The 21,180-nt window shown below is 42.2% G+C and overlaps 1 protein-coding gene across 11 annotated transcripts in view; it reads right to left on the reverse strand.

Annotated features, from left to right (window-relative positions):
* Window positions 1-655: 655 nt before the first annotated feature.
* Window positions 656-21,180, reverse strand: part of ppp6r3 (protein phosphatase 6, regulatory subunit 3) — a 44,246-nt gene continuing 23,721 nt past the window's right edge. For 3 of the 11 annotated variants that reach the window (XM_036568019.1, XM_036568018.1, XM_036568020.1), the window contains exons 16-26: window positions 20,991-21,088; window positions 16,955-17,009; window positions 16,588-16,718; window positions 15,573-15,694; window positions 13,531-13,693; window positions 10,653-10,741; window positions 8,008-8,194; window positions 7,675-7,692; window positions 5,263-5,379; window positions 4,973-5,059; window positions 1,616-1,667 (exon numbers count right to left, since the gene is read on the reverse strand). In XM_036568019.1, coding sequence (XP_036423912.1) covers window positions 1,616-1,667; window positions 4,973-5,059; window positions 5,263-5,379; window positions 7,675-7,692; window positions 8,008-8,194; window positions 10,653-10,741; window positions 13,531-13,693; window positions 15,573-15,694; window positions 16,588-16,718; window positions 16,955-17,009; window positions 20,991-21,088 — 1,119 coding nt within the window. Of the gene's footprint in view, window positions 1,668-4,972; window positions 5,060-5,262; window positions 5,380-7,674; window positions 7,693-8,007; window positions 8,195-10,652; window positions 10,742-13,530; window positions 13,694-15,572; window positions 15,695-16,587; window positions 16,719-16,954; window positions 17,010-20,990; window positions 21,089-21,180 lie in introns of all 11 variants that reach the window. The other 8 variants (XM_036568025.1, XM_036568023.1, XM_036568021.1 and 5 more) reach the window with 8 other exon arrangements.

A 21,180-nucleotide genomic window follows, 5' to 3' on the forward strand; every position in this document is an offset into this window, starting at 1 on the left:
AGTGTCGCTGCTGGACTGAGAATAGTCCACCAACCAAAAATATCCAGCCAACAGCGTCCTGTGGGCAGCGTCCTGTGACCACTGATGAAGGACTAGAGGATGACCAACACAAACTGTGCAGCAGCAGATGAGCTATCGTCTCTGACTTCACATCTACAAGGTGGACTGACAAGGTAGGAGTGTCTAATAGAGTGGACAGTGAGTGGACACAGCGTTTAAAAACTCCAGCAGCACTGCTGTGTCTGATCCACTCAGACCAGCACAACACACACAAGCACACCACCACCATGTCAGTGTTACTGCAGTGCTGAGAATGATCCACCACCCAAATAGTACCTGCTCTGTGAGGGTCCATGGGGGTCCTGACCACTGAAGAACAGGGTAAAAGGGGGCTAACAAAGTATCAGAGAAACAGATGGACTACAGTCTGTAACTGTAGAACTACAAAGTGCACCTATATAGTAAGTGGAGCTGATAAAATGGACAATGAGCGTAGAAACAAGGAGGTGGTCAGAATGTTATGCCTGATCGGTGTATGTTAATGAAGCTGTAGCCACCAACACAAAATAAAATAAAATAAAAAAATAAAAGTAAAAAGCTGATGAACACGCTGAAGATGGAATGAACGTGAATTAAGAGATTATTCCCTCGTTTCTTGCTGGCACAGATAGCATTTTATTAAAAAAAATGGAAAAAAAGATAAACAAAAGAAGAACGGTGGATGCATGATTGAAGCACTAATCAGGAAAATCTCTCAGTCCCAGCGTTCTCCAGGTAGAAAAGTTGACCTGCGTGGTTAAAAACCGGGCCAGTTTCTCCACAGGCCGTCAGCGCGAGAGGGAGAGCGGTCACTCTCAGGAGCTACATACAAACTGGACACCACCTGAGCTTCTCTGATCAACCTCGCGAGGTTCGAACGTCGGTGGGGGAGAGAGGGGGACATTTTCATGGCTCTTAGTAACAATATTTTACCTACGTCTCAAATAAGTTAAAAACTATACCAAAAACGTCTTTTCTTTTCCAATCTCGCTCATGTTGAAAGGATACAAGAAACATTTACAAATAATACCTGTGGCAAAATAAACCATTTGAATATTTAAAACACTAATAAATTTATGAATAAAAAGACCAACAGATTGCCAATTTACATTTTTGTGGTAGCTGTTGCTTTTACTTGGAAATTAAATACCAGATTTTGTGCAAGAGGAACCCCTATCAAAAAAAAAAAGAAGAAAGAAACAGCTTATCTTTTGGTCACACTGTGTGTTCCAATCGGTATAGTTTGGTTATTAATCTTCTGTTTCTGTATACATTTGTCTTTTTATAAAATATTTTTATTCATACAATCATTTTAACTATAGCAACATTACTATTAACTTTGAGTGGCAAGATATCAGACAGATCACCTCATAAGAACAATAGTATATAAACGAATGCAAAAAAAAAAAAAATCATTAGAGTATGTTTCTCTTCATACAGTTCGAATTTTTCTGTACAGCTGTCTAATATGAATATTGCTGGTCCTGATCTGGTGAAGTTAGTCTGCTGCGGTGGCGCTGGCTCCCGGTCGGCGCCCCCTGGTGGAGGGAGGAGCTAAAACTGGCACTGCCCATTATCACACCGGGCCGTTCACCACCGCCTCGGGGGAGGGCACGCACTGCTCGATTCTGGGGGAGACAGGAGGGGGAGATAAACGGTTAGCTTCTCAAACAAGAGTCCGGAAAACAGATGTTTAAAGACATTTATCATCATGTTAAATCTTCCATTATTCAGTCAGTCTAGGCCTCATTTCTAGGGCTGGATATGGGCAACATAATATGACTGTCGCCAGAACAAAAACTCTTTATCTAAAAACGTTCACTTTTCATCAGAAAGACAACTTACAACTTAAAATACACTCCGATCAGCCATAACATTATGTTTCTACCCTCATCGTCCATTTTATCAGCTCCACTTACTATATAGGTGCACTTTGTAGTTCTACAGTTACAGACTGTAGTCCATCTGTTTCTCTGATACTTTGTTAGCCCCCTTTTACCCTGTTCTTCAGTGGTCAGGACCCCCATGGACCCTCACAGAGCAGGTACTATTTGGGTGGTGGATCATTCTCAGCACTGCAGTAACACTGACGTGGTGGTGGTGTGTTGGTGTGTGTTGTGCTGGTCTGAGTGGATCAGACACAGCAGTGCTGCTGGAGTTTTTAAACACTGTGTCCACTCACTGTCCACTCTATTAGACACTCCTACCTTGTCGGTCCACCTTGTAGATGTAAAGTCAGAGACGATAGCTCATCTGCTGCTGCACAGTTTGTGTTGGTCATCCTCTAGTCCTTCATCAGTGGTCACAGGACGCTGCCCACAGGACGCTGTTGGCTGGATATTTTTGGTTGGTGGACTATTCTCAGTCCAGCAGTGACACTGAGGTGTTTAAAAACTCCAGCAGCACTGCTGTGTCTGATCCACTCAGACCAGCACAACACACACCAACACACCACCACCACGTCAGTGTTACTGCAGTGCTGAGAATGATCCACCACCCAAATAGTACCTGCTCTGTGAGGGTCCATGGGGGTCCTGACCACTGAAGAACAGGGTAAAAGGGGGCTAACAAAGTATCAGAGAAACAGATGGACTACAGTCTGTAACTGTAGAACTACAAAGTGCACCTATATAGTAAGTGGAGCTGATAAAATGGACAATGAGCGTAGAAACAAGGAGGTGGTCACAATGTTATGCCTGATTGGTGTAATTTAGCGTACAGGTGTAAAGCTATTGGTCCATTAGTCATGAAAAACAAGGTTTTGGTCTGACAGTTATGATGCGCATCATGATTTTTTTTGTATCTTGACGTGACGATCGTGATGAGAGAGCGTCTTAGAGATTTTTTCTTGGTTAAACTGGGTCACAATCTGTTTCTCAACTCTTGGACCCGTTTACACCTGGTCACTTCATGAGTTCAGTATCTGGATTGTATCCTGATTTTAGCCACATGCTTTTACCCTTGGTGGTCAAATGCGTCTCCAGTTAGTCAGACTGAAATCTGATTGCTGTTTGGGACGGAATACGCAAATCTGCTCGTTACACGGCAACGAGTTACCAACTGTTTAGCCGTTCAGCCTCTTTATCTGCAGTTTGTGTTGTACAGTCGTGTCTGTGTTGCTATTAAGCATTTAGTTTCATCCCCAACCAGGAGCGTCCACCATGATCATCTTCCTCACAGACACCAATCACGAGCCCAGTGATGCACTGCATGGGGAGGAGTTTTGTCTGTACTGCAAAGAGGTTTTAGCTGTACTGGGAGGAGTTTCGGTGGTACTGATAAGGGTTAGGCTTGTACTGGGATAAGCCTGGGTCTTGGCTGCGTTTACACTCGCATTTTTTAAAATATAGTCTGGCCTCCAGATGCAATCCTGATACTCAAAATGCATGAAGTGACCGGTTGTAAACAGGGTCTGAATGCAGTGGTGGCTTCTCTTTCACACCACGAATAAACAGCTCTGAAATACCAACACACTCAGTACTGTAATCTGCATTTCAACAAGAGTTTATTTACCATAAAGTACTGTATCAGTATTTAGAACTCAGCCCCAGACCAAGATTAATGCTAAAGCTCAACTAAGAATTTTAAATTGTGCATCTCCACTGACATCACCGTTTACTCCAAGACTAAACTTCATCCACCTCAAACAGGTCTGTACAGGGCAGTTAAACACTAAAACTTGCAATGTGTGGAGTAGAGCTGGGAAATTACTGGTTCACATACAGGCATTACATTATTCCACACCAGAGCTAATAAAGTTCAGTTTGGTTTCACTGTTTTACAAATGGCTTTAAAAACTAAGGAACGTCAGCACTGAATTACGTTAGTTAGCTGGATAACTTAAGCCAAGTCAGAACTGTCCTACAGGAAAATTACATAAACTGCCTCTAATGTCGTCCGGGTCTCTTGAACACTAGAGCGGGTCCTGAATGAACGGGTTCCTGAGGATCTTCTGCAAATTCATAGCTTGTTAATATTAACATTTCACAGAGAAAAATACAGGTTTTCTTTTAAGCTGTTCAACACTGCAGTTATATTTTTGAGCTGTTGAACTCCAGTTACACGACTTTCTAACAGCATCTCGTACGGCCACGACGTCAGCGAGAGTAAATCGCCTCACTCATTGAGCGAGCAGCTCTACGACCAATCAGCACTCAGTAGCAGTAATACTTAGAAATTGTCTGCTTTTTTGGTGAAATACATCCCTCTACTTTCCAAAATGAAAGGCAGGTCCTGGACAGGTGGTTAAAAACTATGTTAACTTTTTGTTTTCAGAAGTTTCTCTCTATTCACCGCCATTCATTGAGGACTCGCTCTGGTGTGTGTCATGTGTTTGATATCACAGCAGAAATAGGAAGCGGCCAGGCTGCCCTTAAAACGGCTCTGATACAATCACAGAAAAAATAAAAATACATTAACCAGCCAACTGCACTGCTTCCTACGAGTGTTTTAGGGCCACTGTTCATAAAAATAAAAATAGTAGACTTGGAGAATAAAATCATAATATTTTGAGGAAAAAAAAGTGTCGTAATATTTGGAGGATAAAGTGGGCTACCTGTAGGGGGGCTGCCATAACACGCTGGGGTCTCGCCAAGCACTCTGGAGTCCCACACACCTCCATGTGGATCGATCATTTTGATCATCATTCTCAGTCTGTGAAACTTCATGCCCTCTTTGAATGGCACGGAGATGTAGCTATTGATTGCCTTTTTCCCCTCTAAATATTACGACTTGTTTCTCGAAATATTACGACTTTATTCTCGAAGTCTACTATTTTTATTTTTATTAAGAGTGGCCCTAAAATGCCGTCGAGGCTTCCTCTTAAAGGGGAAATAAATAAATGAATGAATAAATAAAATAGATAAACCTGCCACTCCTGTCTTACAGTCCCTAATGGTTTTAGGAAAAACACTGAAAGTCCAGATGTACTTACTTGGCTTCTTCCATGGCTGCCGCGTTCTCGTGGGGACCGTTGAGAGCCTCGCAAGTAGCTTTTGTTTTCTCTTCTAAGTGCTTTGCACTGTCAGACGAAAGTGGGAGAGCTGACTCAGTTATACTAATGGTATCGGAATAAAAAGGTAAATAAACACTGAGGCGCGTAGCAAGATTGAGTTTGTGGTTTTATTTTTGTCAGGAGGCACTACACAACTCGGGGAGGGGGGACAAAAAGAAGAGGGCTCGATTTCTCAGCACAGCACGGCCGGTCAGTCAGACGCCCCTTACCCTGATTTCTGACAGTTGCTAGCAGGCAGCGTAGATGCGTTCCTCTCGCTCTCGCCGCTCTCCCCGACTACATACTTCGCAGATGCATCTTCAGAGGTAGATCGCTTCTCCTCCTCACTGAAAAACAAAAACCACGTCGTTTTAAACGCCGTCTCCTCCTCCGCATGTTCAGAAGACCCAACTGTAAAACACTGAACAGAAACATGCACGACAGAGTGGACCACATCAAAAGCGACAGGGGCAAACAGAACGTGTCGAAAATGGGGGTCGGGCTGGAAAACAAGACGTGATGATGTACAGCACATGGGGAAGCAGAGGGACGTCTGCTCAAATTTAGGTGCAAACTGAATCGGTTATGGGAGGCTGCCTGAAGATGGGTTTCGTTTAGAAGGAGGATGTGAGATGATGGTGAAGAAGGATCATTCCAGAGTGGGCAACACGCCAGCTTAGCCGCCGTCTTTAACCCTTAGAAGTCTGACCTGCATCCGGCGACGATTTCACGCGGTAATTCTGTATGAATTATTTCTGGCTCGCAAGTGGAGAAACTGTGAGAAGTGCAGGAGCCGGATTCACGAAAGCGTCTTAAGAAAGAAAAACTTCCTAAATGTGTTTTTTTCTCAACTTCATTCTTAAGAAAAAGAGTTGAGAAAAATGTTTTTGATCAAAGAACTTTTTAAGAATTCTCTCTTCTGTTCTCAACTATTTTCTTAAGAATAATTCTAAGAGCAGTTATCGAAAATATGTTCTTAACCTTACAACAGATTCACATTTGTCTCTGGCCGTAAGGCTACGTTCACTTTACCAGGCTGAAGTGGCACAAATCTGATTTTTTTGTCCTAATGTGACTCAGATCTGATGTTTTCAGGGCTGTGTGGACACAAATCTGATCCTTTAAAATCCAACCTGAGCCACTTTCATATGTGGTCCTAGATCGGAGCCGTATCCGATTCCTGGCCATGTGACCTTAATGTGACACTTAGATTGGAATTCATGTGCTTTTTCCCATCATTCAGCGTTCGGATTTGAGAGATCGGATTTGAGCAACGAGGCTTGTAATGTGAACGTAGCTTAAGAGTTGACAAGGTGATCATCTAAATTTATCAGTTTATCTGCTCCTGCCCGTCCTCGTCTCTCGCTTTCCGCTGTCACCCCACAATTATTCTATTTTCCAAGGAGAATTTTGTTCATGTTGGCTGTTTCTGCCTCCATCACCTCTCAGTCTGGTTTGCAATTTTTTTTTTTTTAACACTGGTGTTTTTCCATTTTGCTGCTGTGAGCAGATTAACCTAATAACGAAATAACAGCCAATACAAATTAAAAATGCATCTAGCGTCGTTTATAGTACGTGGTAAAATGCACAGCCTACAGAAGAAAACAATGAAGAAAATCTTGAAGTAATTATCTTAAGAGAATCTGAGAACTTAAGTTTTGAGAATTGCATTTAAGAACATTATGAACTTCTCGTTCTTGTCTTAAGAGCCTTCGCAAGTTTTCCTATTTCGTAAGATTCTTAACTTTCGATCTATACGACATTCATGGTTTTAAGAAGAGATTATGTTTTGAATTTGCACACCATCTTGTTTTGCAGAAAGTAAAACTCTTACATTTTTGCCATCTGTCATTTCTGACACTGAAAGAGCAGAATCGAACCTGTCCAGGCAGAATGTAAACGTAATAACTTTCTTTCACTGTGATTATATAATGAAAATCACACACATAACTAACTAGACTTTCAAGGGTTAAATCAGTTTGCGTGTGTATTACTGTCGGCATAAAGCTTTACTCTGTTTTACCCAGCTATCTACGGAATTTGACCATCCGATGCCACTCATTACTATAAACGCAGAGTAAAAAGCCAGTAATCTCAATAAATTCAGATTTGCAGCAAATATCTAGAGGCCATCATCCACTCATTCATTCCCCGCTTACAAAGGTTCTTTCATAACAACTGCTGAGCCATTCAGCCTAATGAGAAACTGTAGAACAGACTCAGTTTATGTCACAATACCTACATTTAGAGCCAGGTATTCCTTTTACCAGCGTTCTGTAACGCTCAACCTCACAACAGTAGGTATGAAAGAAGACCTTTGTGGGCGGAGCCTGGATAGTGGTACCCATCTTTTGTGCAGGACCATAAACGGATGAGTTTTGTTTATATGAAGGATCATGACTTGCGAGTTCCTCACTCCTTTTTTTTTAAATGCTGAATTCTTTCAAGCGGAGGGCCTGTGGGCATTTTAATACCATCAACAACCTGCACATCTGGTATTAACATGCAAATGGAGATGAAATAACCATTAAAAACGAAAACAAACAGAACAGAACATGACGTTAAATTAGAACTGAATGGCTGACATGGAGAAAACAGACACGGCAGAGGGCTGCCCCCTCCTCCTGATTGGCTGTACATACCGATAAGATTTCAACACCCTGAATCCCCGTGCACGCAGAGAGAGAGAGGAAGCGCATGTTTTAACAGTGGAAGGACACACTTTTGTTTTTCAAGCAGAAACAAAAACAGATGCTGGCTCTGTACACAGAGTGACACTAAATAAAAACAAACAAACAGTTCATACATTTCTGAGGCCCTAAGAGAGGGCAGGTCCCTGGCCTGCTGGCTGTGGGAGGGGAAAAGGGCGGGACTTCGTGCAGAGTGACGTGAAGCCGGGTTGGAGGGGAGGGGTCTTGGGGGTGGGGAGGGTGATGGAGGAAAGCCCTGTGTAGTGAGGGAATAAAAGAGCTCACCTCTTGAAAACAGCAGTTTCGGTTTTGGCATCTACAGTAAGGCTGAGCGTCTCCTTCATGGAGCCGTTGGTGACCGTCTCCGTGATTCGGTCGCCGGCCGGTTCCTCGTCCGCATCCGAACCTCCCAACTTCCCCCCGGGAGAAACTGGCAGCTGGGCGGTTTCATCAGTGGGCCACTGCCCCGCACCTGCAGAGGGGAACAGCGTTTAACCGTTAAGTCTAGAGTCATTACTGTCATTTCGCTAGACTGTGTCTTTAATTATGGAATTCAAGCCTGTGTACTAACACCGTCCTGGGAACGAAAACACCAGCACACGAGACGAAACCGTGTTGGGGAGCGTCAGATACCTAAACTAAACTATGTCTTAACGGCCACAAAACCATGAACATGGTAGCTGTTTAAGGCCACTGTAAATACAGGGTGAATCAAAAAGATTAAGAGAGTCATATTTTTACAACGGTGAGGCACCAAGGAACCAATCACAATCCAACTGAAAGAGGGGGTCATAGAGTTTCTGACTGTCAGTGGAAGATGGCTCCCTTCAGTCTGAGAGGAGATGAGACCCCTGAGCAGAAAGCGTTCTGCGTTCTCCACTTCAATAAGAGTGAATCCGTCATAACTGTGCAGTGTGATTTTCGTGGGCAGTGAAGCTCCAACAGCTCAGAGCGTTCGTCGTTGGTTCCACAACACTGGATGATCTCCGAAATCGCACTGAAAGAGCCGTGAGTGCAGCGACACCCGACACACTCAATCCAGTATGGGATGAGTTTGACTATGGTGTTGATGTTGTCTGCACAGCTGGAGGAGGTTCAGACTGAGACCTTGTACAATTACATAAACTTTATACTCATTTAAACCATTTACAGTTCACTGCACTGATCTGTAATGATTTACAAGTGAAATAAATCAAACTGCTTAATTCATATGACAAGTAGCTTTTTGGCAACACTTTAATTTTATGGTCCACTGTAGATGCTCAGTTTGTCTTTAACATTCGGCTAAACACCAATTAAATACGTCAGAACTTAAAGGTCACTGTGAAAGACTCACCTACTCCTAACGCTAACCTCAACCATACTGTTGATCATCAACTGTCACCAGAAAGTCTGCATATAATTTAAGTTCCTGGAGATCATCTATAGGGGACCATCCAAATAAAGGGTGGCTGCATTTTTTCCTACTACAATGAAATTCCTTCTGCTAGTATGATGCCATTTCCATTAGCCTGTCAAAGGGAAACCCTGCTGTAATGGCAGCAGGACGATTGTCTTAAACGAGGCCTGTGACAGACACTTAAGTAACATTACCCTTATTTTGTTGGGGTTTTACAGTCTCTAATCTGGTTGACTGTAGTGCAACACCTCAGTTCAGCGATTAGTCAGTGTCACATAGCTACTGCACTTTTAGATGCCAACTGCATTTCATCGGCTCTGTACAATGACAAAGTTCAATCTAATCTAATCTAATAGCACCCAAACATTTAACTCTTTCAGACTCCAATTTCATCCCAGGGCAGAATGATGATCCTGCTCTATTTTCCTTCTAAAGGCAGCCAAAAATGAAATATTTTCATACGTTACTGTTTACTGTTTCTAAAGCTTATTAAACAGTGCATGCTGGTGCTGAACAGCAGAAACATTCCAGCATTAATATTAATTATAATCATTTTAAGATACTTAAGAAAATCTGAACAATTTGAATGTACAGTTTTGCATTTTAAGAACAAGGAATAAAGTGACTCAAAATGTTAGAGCTTCTAATACACATAAGCGTATGGACCACAGATGTTTGTAGGCACTGCGTTTTTGAGTGTATACGCGCCAAGTGTGCATTCTGCGCATTACTGCCTGACATTTGCTGGTTTTGGGAACCTGCAGTACAGCAGTTCACGAATTCTAGATACAAATATAATGTATGAAGGCAGTTTAATAGTTTGGACACTCAGTTTTCACTTTGGGACGGCTGACAATATTTTTCAGAATGTTCTGGAACAGTTCTGAAAAATTTAGGTTTGGAGCCCTGATAAATAATCACATAGCTACATAAAATTACATCTGCTCTATTCTGACTTGGCCTGTTTTAATGTAAAACTGGAAGAACAAAAAGAATAATTTTTCTTTCTGCAAAACAAAACCAGACACAAAGGCCATTACAGACCAAATGTGACGCCGACCAACGGCATGAAAATGCAAAAATATTCTGTCTCTTTCATTCACAGCTCAGATCTCTGAGTCAGCCTGAGCTGATTTTAGAGCTGCAGCTCGAGGCAAAGTAGAGGACAAACTGACCCTTCAGTTCTACTAACGTTCTCAAAAACTGAACCAAAACTGTCCAATTTTCACTGCCCGAAAGATCACATTGCTGGGCACGATATCACCAGTATGTGCTTTAACCAATTTACTGACGTCCAAATAAATCTCCTAAATAAATCGAGCTTGGCGTGTAAAAGTTTTTCATCAAATTCAAAATCACAAAACATTTCCTCTACTTACAAACACAAATGTGAGGGTGTGAAGTTTAGGAATCCACATTTTCTGCACAATTTCTCCACTTACTTCAACAAACTAAACTAAAAAGAGGTCCAGGAGTTTTCAGCTGATCTGGAGAGCTGTGGAGATGTTACGGTTGAGGAGTTTAGGCTCACCTGCAGGCGCGTTCACCCCGAGAGGATCCACCGTCTCTACACTCGTCTCCATGGCTACCGGGGAGTTGCTCCTCAGTGGGTCTTTGGGGCTGAAAAGAACAAACAGACCAATCAGAAAAAGTCTGAACTCAGCATTCAGCTGTGTCCCTCACCGCAGCAACAGCAGCCACGTTTGCATGCAGCCTAATAATCCGTTAATAATCCGACTAATAGCTGAATCAGAACAGAATGTTTCCATATAAACACCTCAATCGGAACACCTCAATTATATCCGTGTAAATGCCTGTATCTGATTACATTCCCTATCGGAAAGTTTAAGTCCGTTCTGATCATGTTCGTCGCGTCATAGTGAAAGTTTATACCGTTCAACATGGCGGAGGAGAAACTGGTCTGCAGAGGAGACGAAGTTTCTGCTCTGATCTTTAAAAGACGGCGGTGGGACGGACGTCCAGCTTATGTGTCTCAGAACACGACGTCTTCCTCTCGGCGCTTTCAAAGCAATCAAAAACATGCGCCAGCTGAAAACCTCTCTCACTATCTCACTCTCGCACTCTGACTGGACTCACGTGATGTTCGCTGTCATGGTAACGTTTACTCTAAGAGGTTTTCCACGCATGCGCGTCATTTTGGATTAGATTACTTGTAGTGAGCAAGTAAACGAAGATTTTCCATCAGATTGTTGAATAGAGCATAAACACCTCAGTCTGAATCTGTAATGGGAATGTATTCAATCAGACTGGCAAAAATCTTTCAACGTAAACACAGACAGTGAGCATCATTACGGACGGCACCAACAGGCATGATGAAGGAACGAAGGACATAAATACATAAAATTTACACAGTTGGGTCAACTAACAGAACTTCGCCGAATCCCACTCAATGGAGAGTCTGCTGTGGACTGCATTTAGTCAATCAGAGAAAGAGCCGGTGGTCTTCGCTACCCAAAAACAAACCAAAAGGGGAAGAGGGGGGAAACAGCAGCTCTCTCTCTCGTTTGAATCCATGAGTTTAGCATAATAATGAAAACATCTGGTTTTATACAGAACTGTTGACTGAAGATCTGGTTGGAAAACGTTTGTTTAGATAAAGTTGACAAGGTTCTAGCACGAAGACAAAGGCTGCGTTCACATTACCAGGCTGAAGTGGCACAAATCCGATTTTTTGCCCTAATGTGACTCAGATCTGATGTTTTCAGGGCTGTGTGGACACAAATCTGATCTTTTCAATTCCGACCTGAGCCACTTTCATATGTGGTCCTAGATCGGATACGTATCCGGTTCATAGCGACCTTAATGTGACGCTCAGATCAGAATTCATGTGCTTTTTCTCCCCACTGCGCTGCGCCATCATTCAGCGTTACCATGGCAGCAGCGCCGAACAGAAGTTAAAGCCTGTAAACGGTGGAAAAGCAGCTCATCTCACCTTTTTCTCCTTCGTCTCGCTCTAATAATGAAGCTGAGAGCTGATCAGAGTTAATGATCTTCTCAGCGAAGCTCGTTCTGCTCGTTAGTTTGTGCTGATGATGAACGTGATTCATTCACGTGACGTTACTGAGTAGGATGAGCTCATGAGGGTCATTTCAGGACACCGGTTCGTCACATTAATGACAGATTTGAGTCACTTACCTAAACGAGTGTGAACCATCGAGACAGAGAGATCGGATTTGAGCAAAAAATTGGATTTGAGTGACGAGGCCTTTAATGTGAACATAGCAAAAAAAATAAATCGTACTGAGCTCTAAGATTACTTTAAGGTACTCCAACTTGTGATGACTGACACATTCTAATAATAATAAATACACAAAAGTTTGTGTTGCATTAAAACAACTTCCTCAGACAGGTTTAACATACCTCCTTCGTTTCCATAACAAAAACAACAAACAAGCATGTTTGTGTTTATTACGGATATTAAGAGAGTAAAATACATCTGTAATATGCTACATCAAGCAGGGCTCCGGTCTTTTTAGATCGTGGAGCCTTAAAGATTTTGCACGAACTTTGTATCAGTATTGCTCCCACTGTGAGCCCCATTCTTCAGGATGCTCAGGATAAGAACATCATCCAAGTCATGGGTGCTCAAACTTTTTCTCTTGGTAGGCCGAGGGCCACAAGACTTACAAATAAAGGAAGGAGGTCTAAAATAGTGTTTTTTTTAAATGTATTTTAAGACATTACACTTTATGTAAAAATACTTTTACAAATATATTTATAAAGCACCTTTCATGCACAAAGCAGTTCAGAGTAAAATTAAGTAATTCAAAACAAAAACACAACAAGAGCAAAAATGGAACAGAAAAATTATAAAATGACCAAAAATGAAATGAGGTACAATGACAAGTAAATAAAACAAACATCACCAGTAATTTATTTGGTAACTAGGTTAAAAAATGTTTTTTCAAATGAATAAAAACAAGAACTGAGCTTGAAAGCAGAAAAAAAAACAATATGATGAAATAAAAATGACAGGCAAATGAAACGAACAGTATTTTAAGTGAAAACGTGGCTGAAATGATACACTTTTAAATGTTTCTTAAAAATGTGTACTAAGCTTGACTGCCTAACTGTAAGAGGTGATGAGCTCCACAGTTTAGAAGCACAAAAACAGATGGAAGCCGCACAACTGTGTAGTTCAGACAGCCTGTTTGGAGAAGGACAATGTGCTCTGCTCTAAACGGATAAATGAATAAACGTGACGGAGAAAGGCTGTGTAGCTGCTTCACAGTGAAGCACAATCTCAGAACTGTACAGCCAATATGCAGCAATCAATAATAAAGCATAATTAAACGTTAAATTCATTGAGAGTCAAACCTCACAGGCAGTGCACCAGAGTGAGAGCAGAGTACAGCAGGTAGGTCCAGGTGTGAAGAGGATTAGCTCACCTCACAGGTGTGAAGCTGGAGAAGTCGGCCCAGCCGGTCTCCGTGGCAACAGTGGTAGTAGGTGAGCTCCAGGCTGCAGGGTCGGTGGGAGAGGAGAGCGGAGCGTTCGACGCGCTGCCTGTATCCATGGGGATGTCGTCAAAGTTGGCCGTCCAAACAGGTCCTGAAAACGAGTCGGTCAGGAGAGGAGCTGGATTTAGAGGATAAACTGAGCAACCTGTTCAACGCGGCAGTCGGGGCTCAACTCGCATGACATAACAGCCCAATCCCCTTTCACCCCTCGCCCCTACCACTCAGCCCTTAGCCCTCTGTTTTGCACGATCTCATCTAGGGTAGGGTGTCCCGATTCGTACTGAGATAGAGGGGTGAAGTGTTGGGGCTACATGACCCTCCAAACGGAGGTTTTTCAGAGACTCCAAACAGAGAGTTATGAGGAAAAAAAGAAAAACCGGCAAGACGGAGAACAAGAGACCAAAGAAACCCACAAATGTACGATAACTATTGTTTTACTTTAGTTTAATGTTGTTTCAGTGTATTTTGGTTGTTTTCTTCATAACAAGCATTAAAAGAAAAAAAAAATTCGCTAATAGCATGCTAATGTCTCGGTAGCTAGCTAGCTAACTTTCCCGTTCCACCTTAAATAGTCCAGCAGTTCTGACGCCTGAAGCACCAGAATGTAACTGCTGCTCCATTTAAGGTGGAACGGGAAAATTCAAACAAGAAGCTGGTGAATATCTGACTTCAGCTTCATATCACTGAAGAATTAGGGGTGGGTGATAATAAATAATTGCCCCCCTCTTTGAAGGCATATGATGCCCTAAATGTAACTAAAGCCCAGCAGTGAGGAGCTGAACTTTACCCTCCTCTGCTGTCACTGCAGACTGGCAGGGTCGCCTACAGAGCAGCGCTGGTAGCTGTTAATGAAGTGATGCTCTGTTTATTTGAGGGTCCCATTTCAGAGGGAGGATTTCAACCACTACCCTGTAACTCAGTTCCAAGGGGCGACACTCGAAAACAAGGGGTAGGGGTAAAAATAAGAACTGGGATTGGGCCAACACACAGCCACCTACGTTAGGTGTTAACGCGTCCTCTGCGACTTCCAGTTACCACTCAGCATTTCACTACTACTCCATAAAATTAGACAGAAAATTCTTAAATTTAAACTAGAAAGGCAGTAAATATAAAGTCTTACATGGATAAGAATTTAACTGACAATCTGTTAAGTTTTCAATACAACTTTGAAGTTCATCATAACTCCACAAGATCTAATAACCACCACACAGCTTTCTTTAGGACATTACTCAGTTTACACTCTCTCATCAAAGGCCTTCAATCTGGAACTGTCTACTAGTTTTGTCTGTTTATTTAAATAATTTCTCTTTTTTTTTCTTTAAAGCATAAGTACTTCGTACAAGCCCCAAAAAAACGAAAATAAAATGATAAGTCCATTATCTCAGCAAGCTTCGTCACATTTCACCTTGTAATTTATTCCCCTTTGTAAAAAGCAAGTTTGTAGGACTTCAGGCTGATTTACACTTCTGTGAAGATGCATGTAAACCTTTTACCTGTTGTGACTCAGAGAAAAGATTTGAATGTAAGCGTCAGAGTCAGAGGTCACGACTATCAACTGGGTTATTCTCACGAACATGACAAATACTTAACCCAACTTAACAAAATAAAGTTTTGTTTTTTTTTTTGGATCCATAAATGATGCCTGATTCAACAAATCAAATGACTCGACTGACTGTAAACTGATTTTGAGCAACATTTTCCAATTTAAGACACCAAATTCTCATTACTGAACTGCAGCAAGGTCTGAAGATAAATCAGATTTTTCCCTGCAACTTTTCTTTTCACAGAGATCCAACAGTTAAAAGTAATTCCATTCCATTTTCAAAAAAAGTGAAAAAGATGTGTACATGTGGTGGTAATGAGTAACGGTTGATTGAGTCAGTAATTACAGCACTGCATACATGATTTAAAACTGTCCTCTTACAGATCAGCCTGTCTGAGGCTGGTCAGCAATGTGTTCTTCTCCTCACCTTCTCCACTGTCCACTTCCATTCTGTCATCAGCAGCAGTGTTAGACGGCTCAAACGGGTCCCGCTTCACATCTTCCTCCTCAGAGTCCGTACTCTCCTCACTGTCAGTGCTGCCTGAGCTCCTGTGAAACACAAACATTATGTGAACAAAATTTTCCCAATGGGTAAAACCGCAACCTTGTCTGGCCGGCAAATTGCTTTTTATTATTTAATAATATTGCATTTAAATCGTCTCCAACCTACTAGTTTTACCCAACATCACTTTCTACAATGAGTAACCAGAAGTTTTCAGATGTAAAAGGACACTATTTCACTTACATTGGTAATGTTTATAGTTCAACACTGAGTTTATTTATCTAATCTTAAAAGTTGTGGTGCAAAATGAAACTGCAGCTGGTCTATAAAGGATAAGTAGTTCTTTCTCAGCATCTGTACATCTGATTCGGCTGAGAAAGAGCTTAGGCTGAAACTTACAGCTTACTTATAAGTGGGTTTCTAAATATGACCTGCAACTTTTCCAGGAAGGAAGTAAGAAGGAAGTTTGGAAGTAGGCAACTTTTGGAAGGAAGCAAGTTTGGAAGGAAGGAAAGAAGTTTGGAAGGAAGATTGGATGGAAGGAAAGAAGTCTGGAAGATAGGAAGGATGGAAGCCTGGAAGGAAAGAAGCTTGGAAGTTTGGAAGGAAGATTGAAAGGAAGGAAATTTGGAAGATAGGAAGTTTTGAAGGAAGGAAAGATGTTTAAAATTAAGTTTAGAAGTTTGAAAGCAAGGAAGCTAAGAAGTTCGGAAGTTTGGAAGGAAGAAAGGGAGCAAGTTTGGAAGAAAGGAAGGAAGGATGTTTTAAAGGAAGGAAGGAAGTTTTGAAGTAAGGACGCTTGGAAGTTTCAAAGGAAAGAAATTCGGAAGGAAGGAAGTTTGGAAGAAAGTACGTCATCAGCACATTACAGCTACCAAAACGCCCCCCACGCACATACTTGTTTGTTCAGACTAAAATTCGTTCAGTGGAAATTTGTTACCTGGGGCGCCTCTGAGCTTCGGGAGCAAACGTCACGTCTTTCTCATCCCAAATATCCTCCTCGTCTGATCCAGCGTCTTCAAACTGCTGGATTTTCTCCTTACAGCACGCCTCGAAGAGAGCCATGTTCGCCTGCGGAAACATACACGCACACAAACCACCACACTGTACGAGCAGTTCTCCACCAACAGTAACACTGAGATCTTACTAAGCAAACACAGCACCAAAGAGAATCACTTAAAACGTTTAAACATTATTTCCTGGCTTTTAATCCATCTACTACACCCAACTGGTGCGGCTGAGTGCCAGATTTTAAAATCACAATTTTATGACCACTGCTGTGAGATGAGCACATTTAACATACTTACACTTTCATTTGTATTCAAGGAAAAATTGATGTCTGATATTCTATCAAAGGGAATACTGCAAGGTTAAAGAGAACAGAGTTTAGTTCAGTTAAATCCGTTAGACAACGACACAACAGCTTACAAACACACACACACAGTGAAGAAAACAGGACCCTGTCACCCACAACACAGCTGACAGACAAGGAAAAACCCTTTCAGATACTCCAGTAGAAAGCAAATTACAGTACCAACAACTGGATAAAGACAAAAGGATAAATCAAATTGTAATCATCTGTACTATTGGTGCCACTCTGGGGACCTTAGACAGGAAAGTATTTTGATTTATGTTATCAGATGTAATAGAGTATCTCAGTGGTAACACTAGGGATGTGCATTGGTGAGGTAAAGCCCTGTTCGGATGGGGCGGAAGGCGATGCAAGTTTATTTCAGGACGTCTAATGTTTAGGAACAATTCGCTCTGGATAAGAAATCTCAGTCTAAAAGACAGAGATGGGAGCGGCTACTTGACTTACGGACCACCTTCACTCCAGAAAAGAGCAGAAAAGATTTAATTTAGTCATTATTTTGTTTATCCTAACCATTTATCTTTCTGTCCTAAGTGAACGCAGCGGTGATTAGCATCGTTATTAGCTGGGAGTTCACAACAGTCAACTTCACCACATTAAACTGTCACAATTTTTATCTGTACTGAGTTGCCCCCATTAAAACAGGACAGCAGGGGCTCCCGAGTGGCGCAACCGTCTAAGCGTTGTCCCTCATCAGGAGATCGCGAGTTCGATCCCTGGTGATGCTACAGCCGTCCGTAGCCGGGAGTCCGAGAGAGCACAGTTGGCCTCGCTCTCTCTGGGTGGGTAGGATGGCCCCTCCTTCTCCCCCCCCATCACTCAGCGCGATGCTAGTCAGCGCAGGCGTCTGTTAGCTGATGTAACAGATCAGGCGGTTGGCGCTTTCCTCCGAGCGCGTTCGGCTGTCCAGTGACGTTGCGTGAGCGGCAGCTCGAAAAGAAGCGGTGGTTGGCTTCACAGGTCTTGGAGGAAGCCTGTGCTGCCTTCACCCTCCTAGCGTTGATAGCATCGTGCGATTGGGGGAGTCCTAACTAGCCGGTGGAATTGGACACGACTAAATTGGGGAGAAAATCGGGTAAAAATTAAAACCGGACAGAAAAAAAAAAACAGGACAGCAACATTACGAACTGGCTTGATTTTAGCCACAGAGAAGGAAGCAGCTTCCTATTCACAGCTTCATGTTCGAATTTTCCCGTTCCACCTTAAATGGTGCAGCAGTTATATTCTGTTGCCTCAACGCACCGCAGCGTATCCCATTCATTTTCAATGGAAGCGTCGGTTCTGCCAGACATGGCCACACAGTGCACAATGGGTCCGGCGCGCCGAGTCTGGGGGATGCGGCGCGGCGAAAATTTGAGCCGAGCTGAACTTTATGCAGATTGATCCGGCCAAAACGATGCGTCTGTCCAATCAGAAGATGGCTGGTGTTCGCGCAAGTGCTCACAATGCAATGTATTGTCTGTTCCGTATTCAAACATGAAGCATGGAGGAAAAACACCAAACTATTTCAAACCTAGACATTTTTAACACACACACACAATTTTTTGATTATTAGTAAATCAGCACATTTATTAATTAGAACTTGACTTAGCAGGACGTGATTTAATTGGATGACACAGGGCCCACATGTGGCCAGCTGTAGAGAGAGATCGTTCACCAGCTTCGTGTCGACGCGCCGGAACACTGTAAATGCAGCCTCAGACATTATAATAACAGCTGCCATTTAAGGTGGAACGGGAAAATTCCAACAAGAATCTGGCGAATAAGAAGACTTCATCCTCGTCAGAGAACACGAGTAAACACTTCTTCCAGTGTCTCCATACTGAAAACTCCTTTCTAGAGGATGATGGTGTTTTCACTGACATGTCCATTCACAAGGAATTAATATAACCCGAGGTTATTTTTATGGCTTGTTTTATAGAAGGTAAAAAGCACAGGAATCTGTACTGAAGCGAGAGCGAGCAGTAGGCAAAGGTGACTGACATGGCGGGTTCAGACAGGACTAAAATCATTGAGAAACGGCGTAATAATTACATTACCCACCTCTTCGTGTTTAACTAATTCCTAATTATCACTCCACGAACGGCTTGACTTACATGTATGCTAGATACAATCTGTTCTTTAAAAACCTTCACGAGCTCACAACAAAAACACTAATTCTAAATTCATACAAAGACTGTACATTGTTATAATATGCAAATTTATGCATGTGTTTAGCATTTCATCTACATATCTAAATGTCTTTTTTGGGAAAACAGATACAAAAACACTTGTAAGCATATCAATCATGAACTGGCAAAGATGTAATTCTTGTAAAAATAAATCTGTTCCCCTGCAGTGTCGCACAAACTGATACTGTTCAAATATAATAATTAAAAAATTATTTAAGAAGCTGCAGTGCGGAATTGACTTATGATTAGGGCTGGGCAATTAATCGAAAAGTAATCAAAACAGACATTCAGAACCTTTAACCGACGTAATTTTGCCAATGTCAGTTATTTAGATTTTTTAAATTCTGTTAATCCTTTCCCCACTCTGTGTGTTCATGTACTGTCCCCTTAAAACCTTATTACATCGCGTCTATCATGACTCCGGCACGTCCAGTCTGCACCTAAGGAAGCTAAGGCTGCGTTCACACAGCAGGTAAAAGTGGCCCAAATCAGATTGTTTTGTTTGTCTGTTCAGATTATCTTTTAAATGTGATCTGTATGCGACATCAGTCTGAACAGATCAGCTGCTAAACTGACTCACATGTGCAAAAGAACAGAGCGTCACGCTGCTTCACGGCTCATCCAGAGGTAAACAATCATGACTGCCAACGAACGCCAGGCGCTCCCGGAGGATCAGCTTCATCTTCACCAGCATCACAGGAGCCATCATGAAGCTGCACTGACTGACAGCTGGGCTCATCACCCAGAATGTGTTTGAGCCGTAAAAAGGGCGCGGTCACTTCTTTGGGTCGTGTCCTCGGATTCTTTAAACTTTGCTTTCAGACTTTAAACTGTTCTTTGACGCCGCAGCCTCGTTCTCCTGCGGCCGCGTTCGGACATTTCTTTAGAAACCTCTTCAAACACGGAGGGTTTTGGATGAGCTTCTTCTCGTTTTTGTACAGAAGTATCACCCCAAGTGTTTATTAGGTTTCAGCAGCGCGAAATTAAGTTGGATTGACGTAAAAGCCGCATGAATTCCGATCTGGCTGTTGAGACGATTTATATTAAGATGTGCAGAGCAAACGTTGTCAGTCAACTATGAGGCCAAAAAACAAAAACAAAAAAACCCCCAAAATAATCATTCATTAATTGTAATCGAGATAAAATCAATTAATCGGGATACTGATTTGATGATCGCCCAGCACTACTTATGATTCACCAAAGTCCTTTTATTCTCTTCCCCAGGGTTACCTCAATATTAATTCATTAACTTTTATGGACAGCAAAGATTATTTAAAATGCACATCCCTAGGAAATATTCCAACAAGATGGTTTTTAAAAGGCTTTCAGCCGGTCTGTTTTAAATACTCAACATCCACAGACATGACAAGCTGAGGCTGTTAATAATCATTTTGCCTTGTTTTTCATGTAATTGCTGGTCCTATAATGAGTCTGTGAATATCGAGGTTAACTACACAGCCCTTGTTTAGTCTTATGGACATGTGCTTTGTTTTCAGCTGCCTTTTGAGTGCACCATAGTAAATTCTTAACATGTGGCAAACTACTGATTTGTCTTGATTTAATACAGCTTTTCTGGCCTGCACCACAGCACAGCTGGCGTCTCCCACCCAAGTAAACCCCCCAAAACCCTACAGGCCTTGTTTCCAGACGCAGGCCGAGCCCAGGCGAACCGGACGTTACTTTTAGGTTTCTGAAACGTCTGTTTAGCTCAGGCTTGGTCTGCGTGTGGGGAAAAAAATAAGCAGCCTTTAGCGCCTCCGCTGGCAGGGAAAGGAAAAATCATGCAGGATGAGTACTCACTCCACAACATCGTCCTGATCGGCAAACTCTTCGTCATTGAAGCCAAACTGCTCAATAAAATTGGACGTCATTTGTTGCATCTGATAATCAGAAAAGGCCTGGCAAACCCAGGACCAACGATAATGATATAGTCTCGACACTACAAGTGCTTCATTTCAAAAACACATCAGTTAATCAGTTCAAACTTTAA

Source organism: Colossoma macropomum, unplaced genomic scaffold (assembly GCF_904425465.1).
Source record: "Colossoma macropomum unplaced genomic scaffold, Colossoma_macropomum, whole genome shotgun sequence".
NCBI classification, from domain to species: domain Eukaryota; kingdom Metazoa; phylum Chordata; class Actinopteri; order Characiformes; family Serrasalmidae; genus Colossoma; species Colossoma macropomum.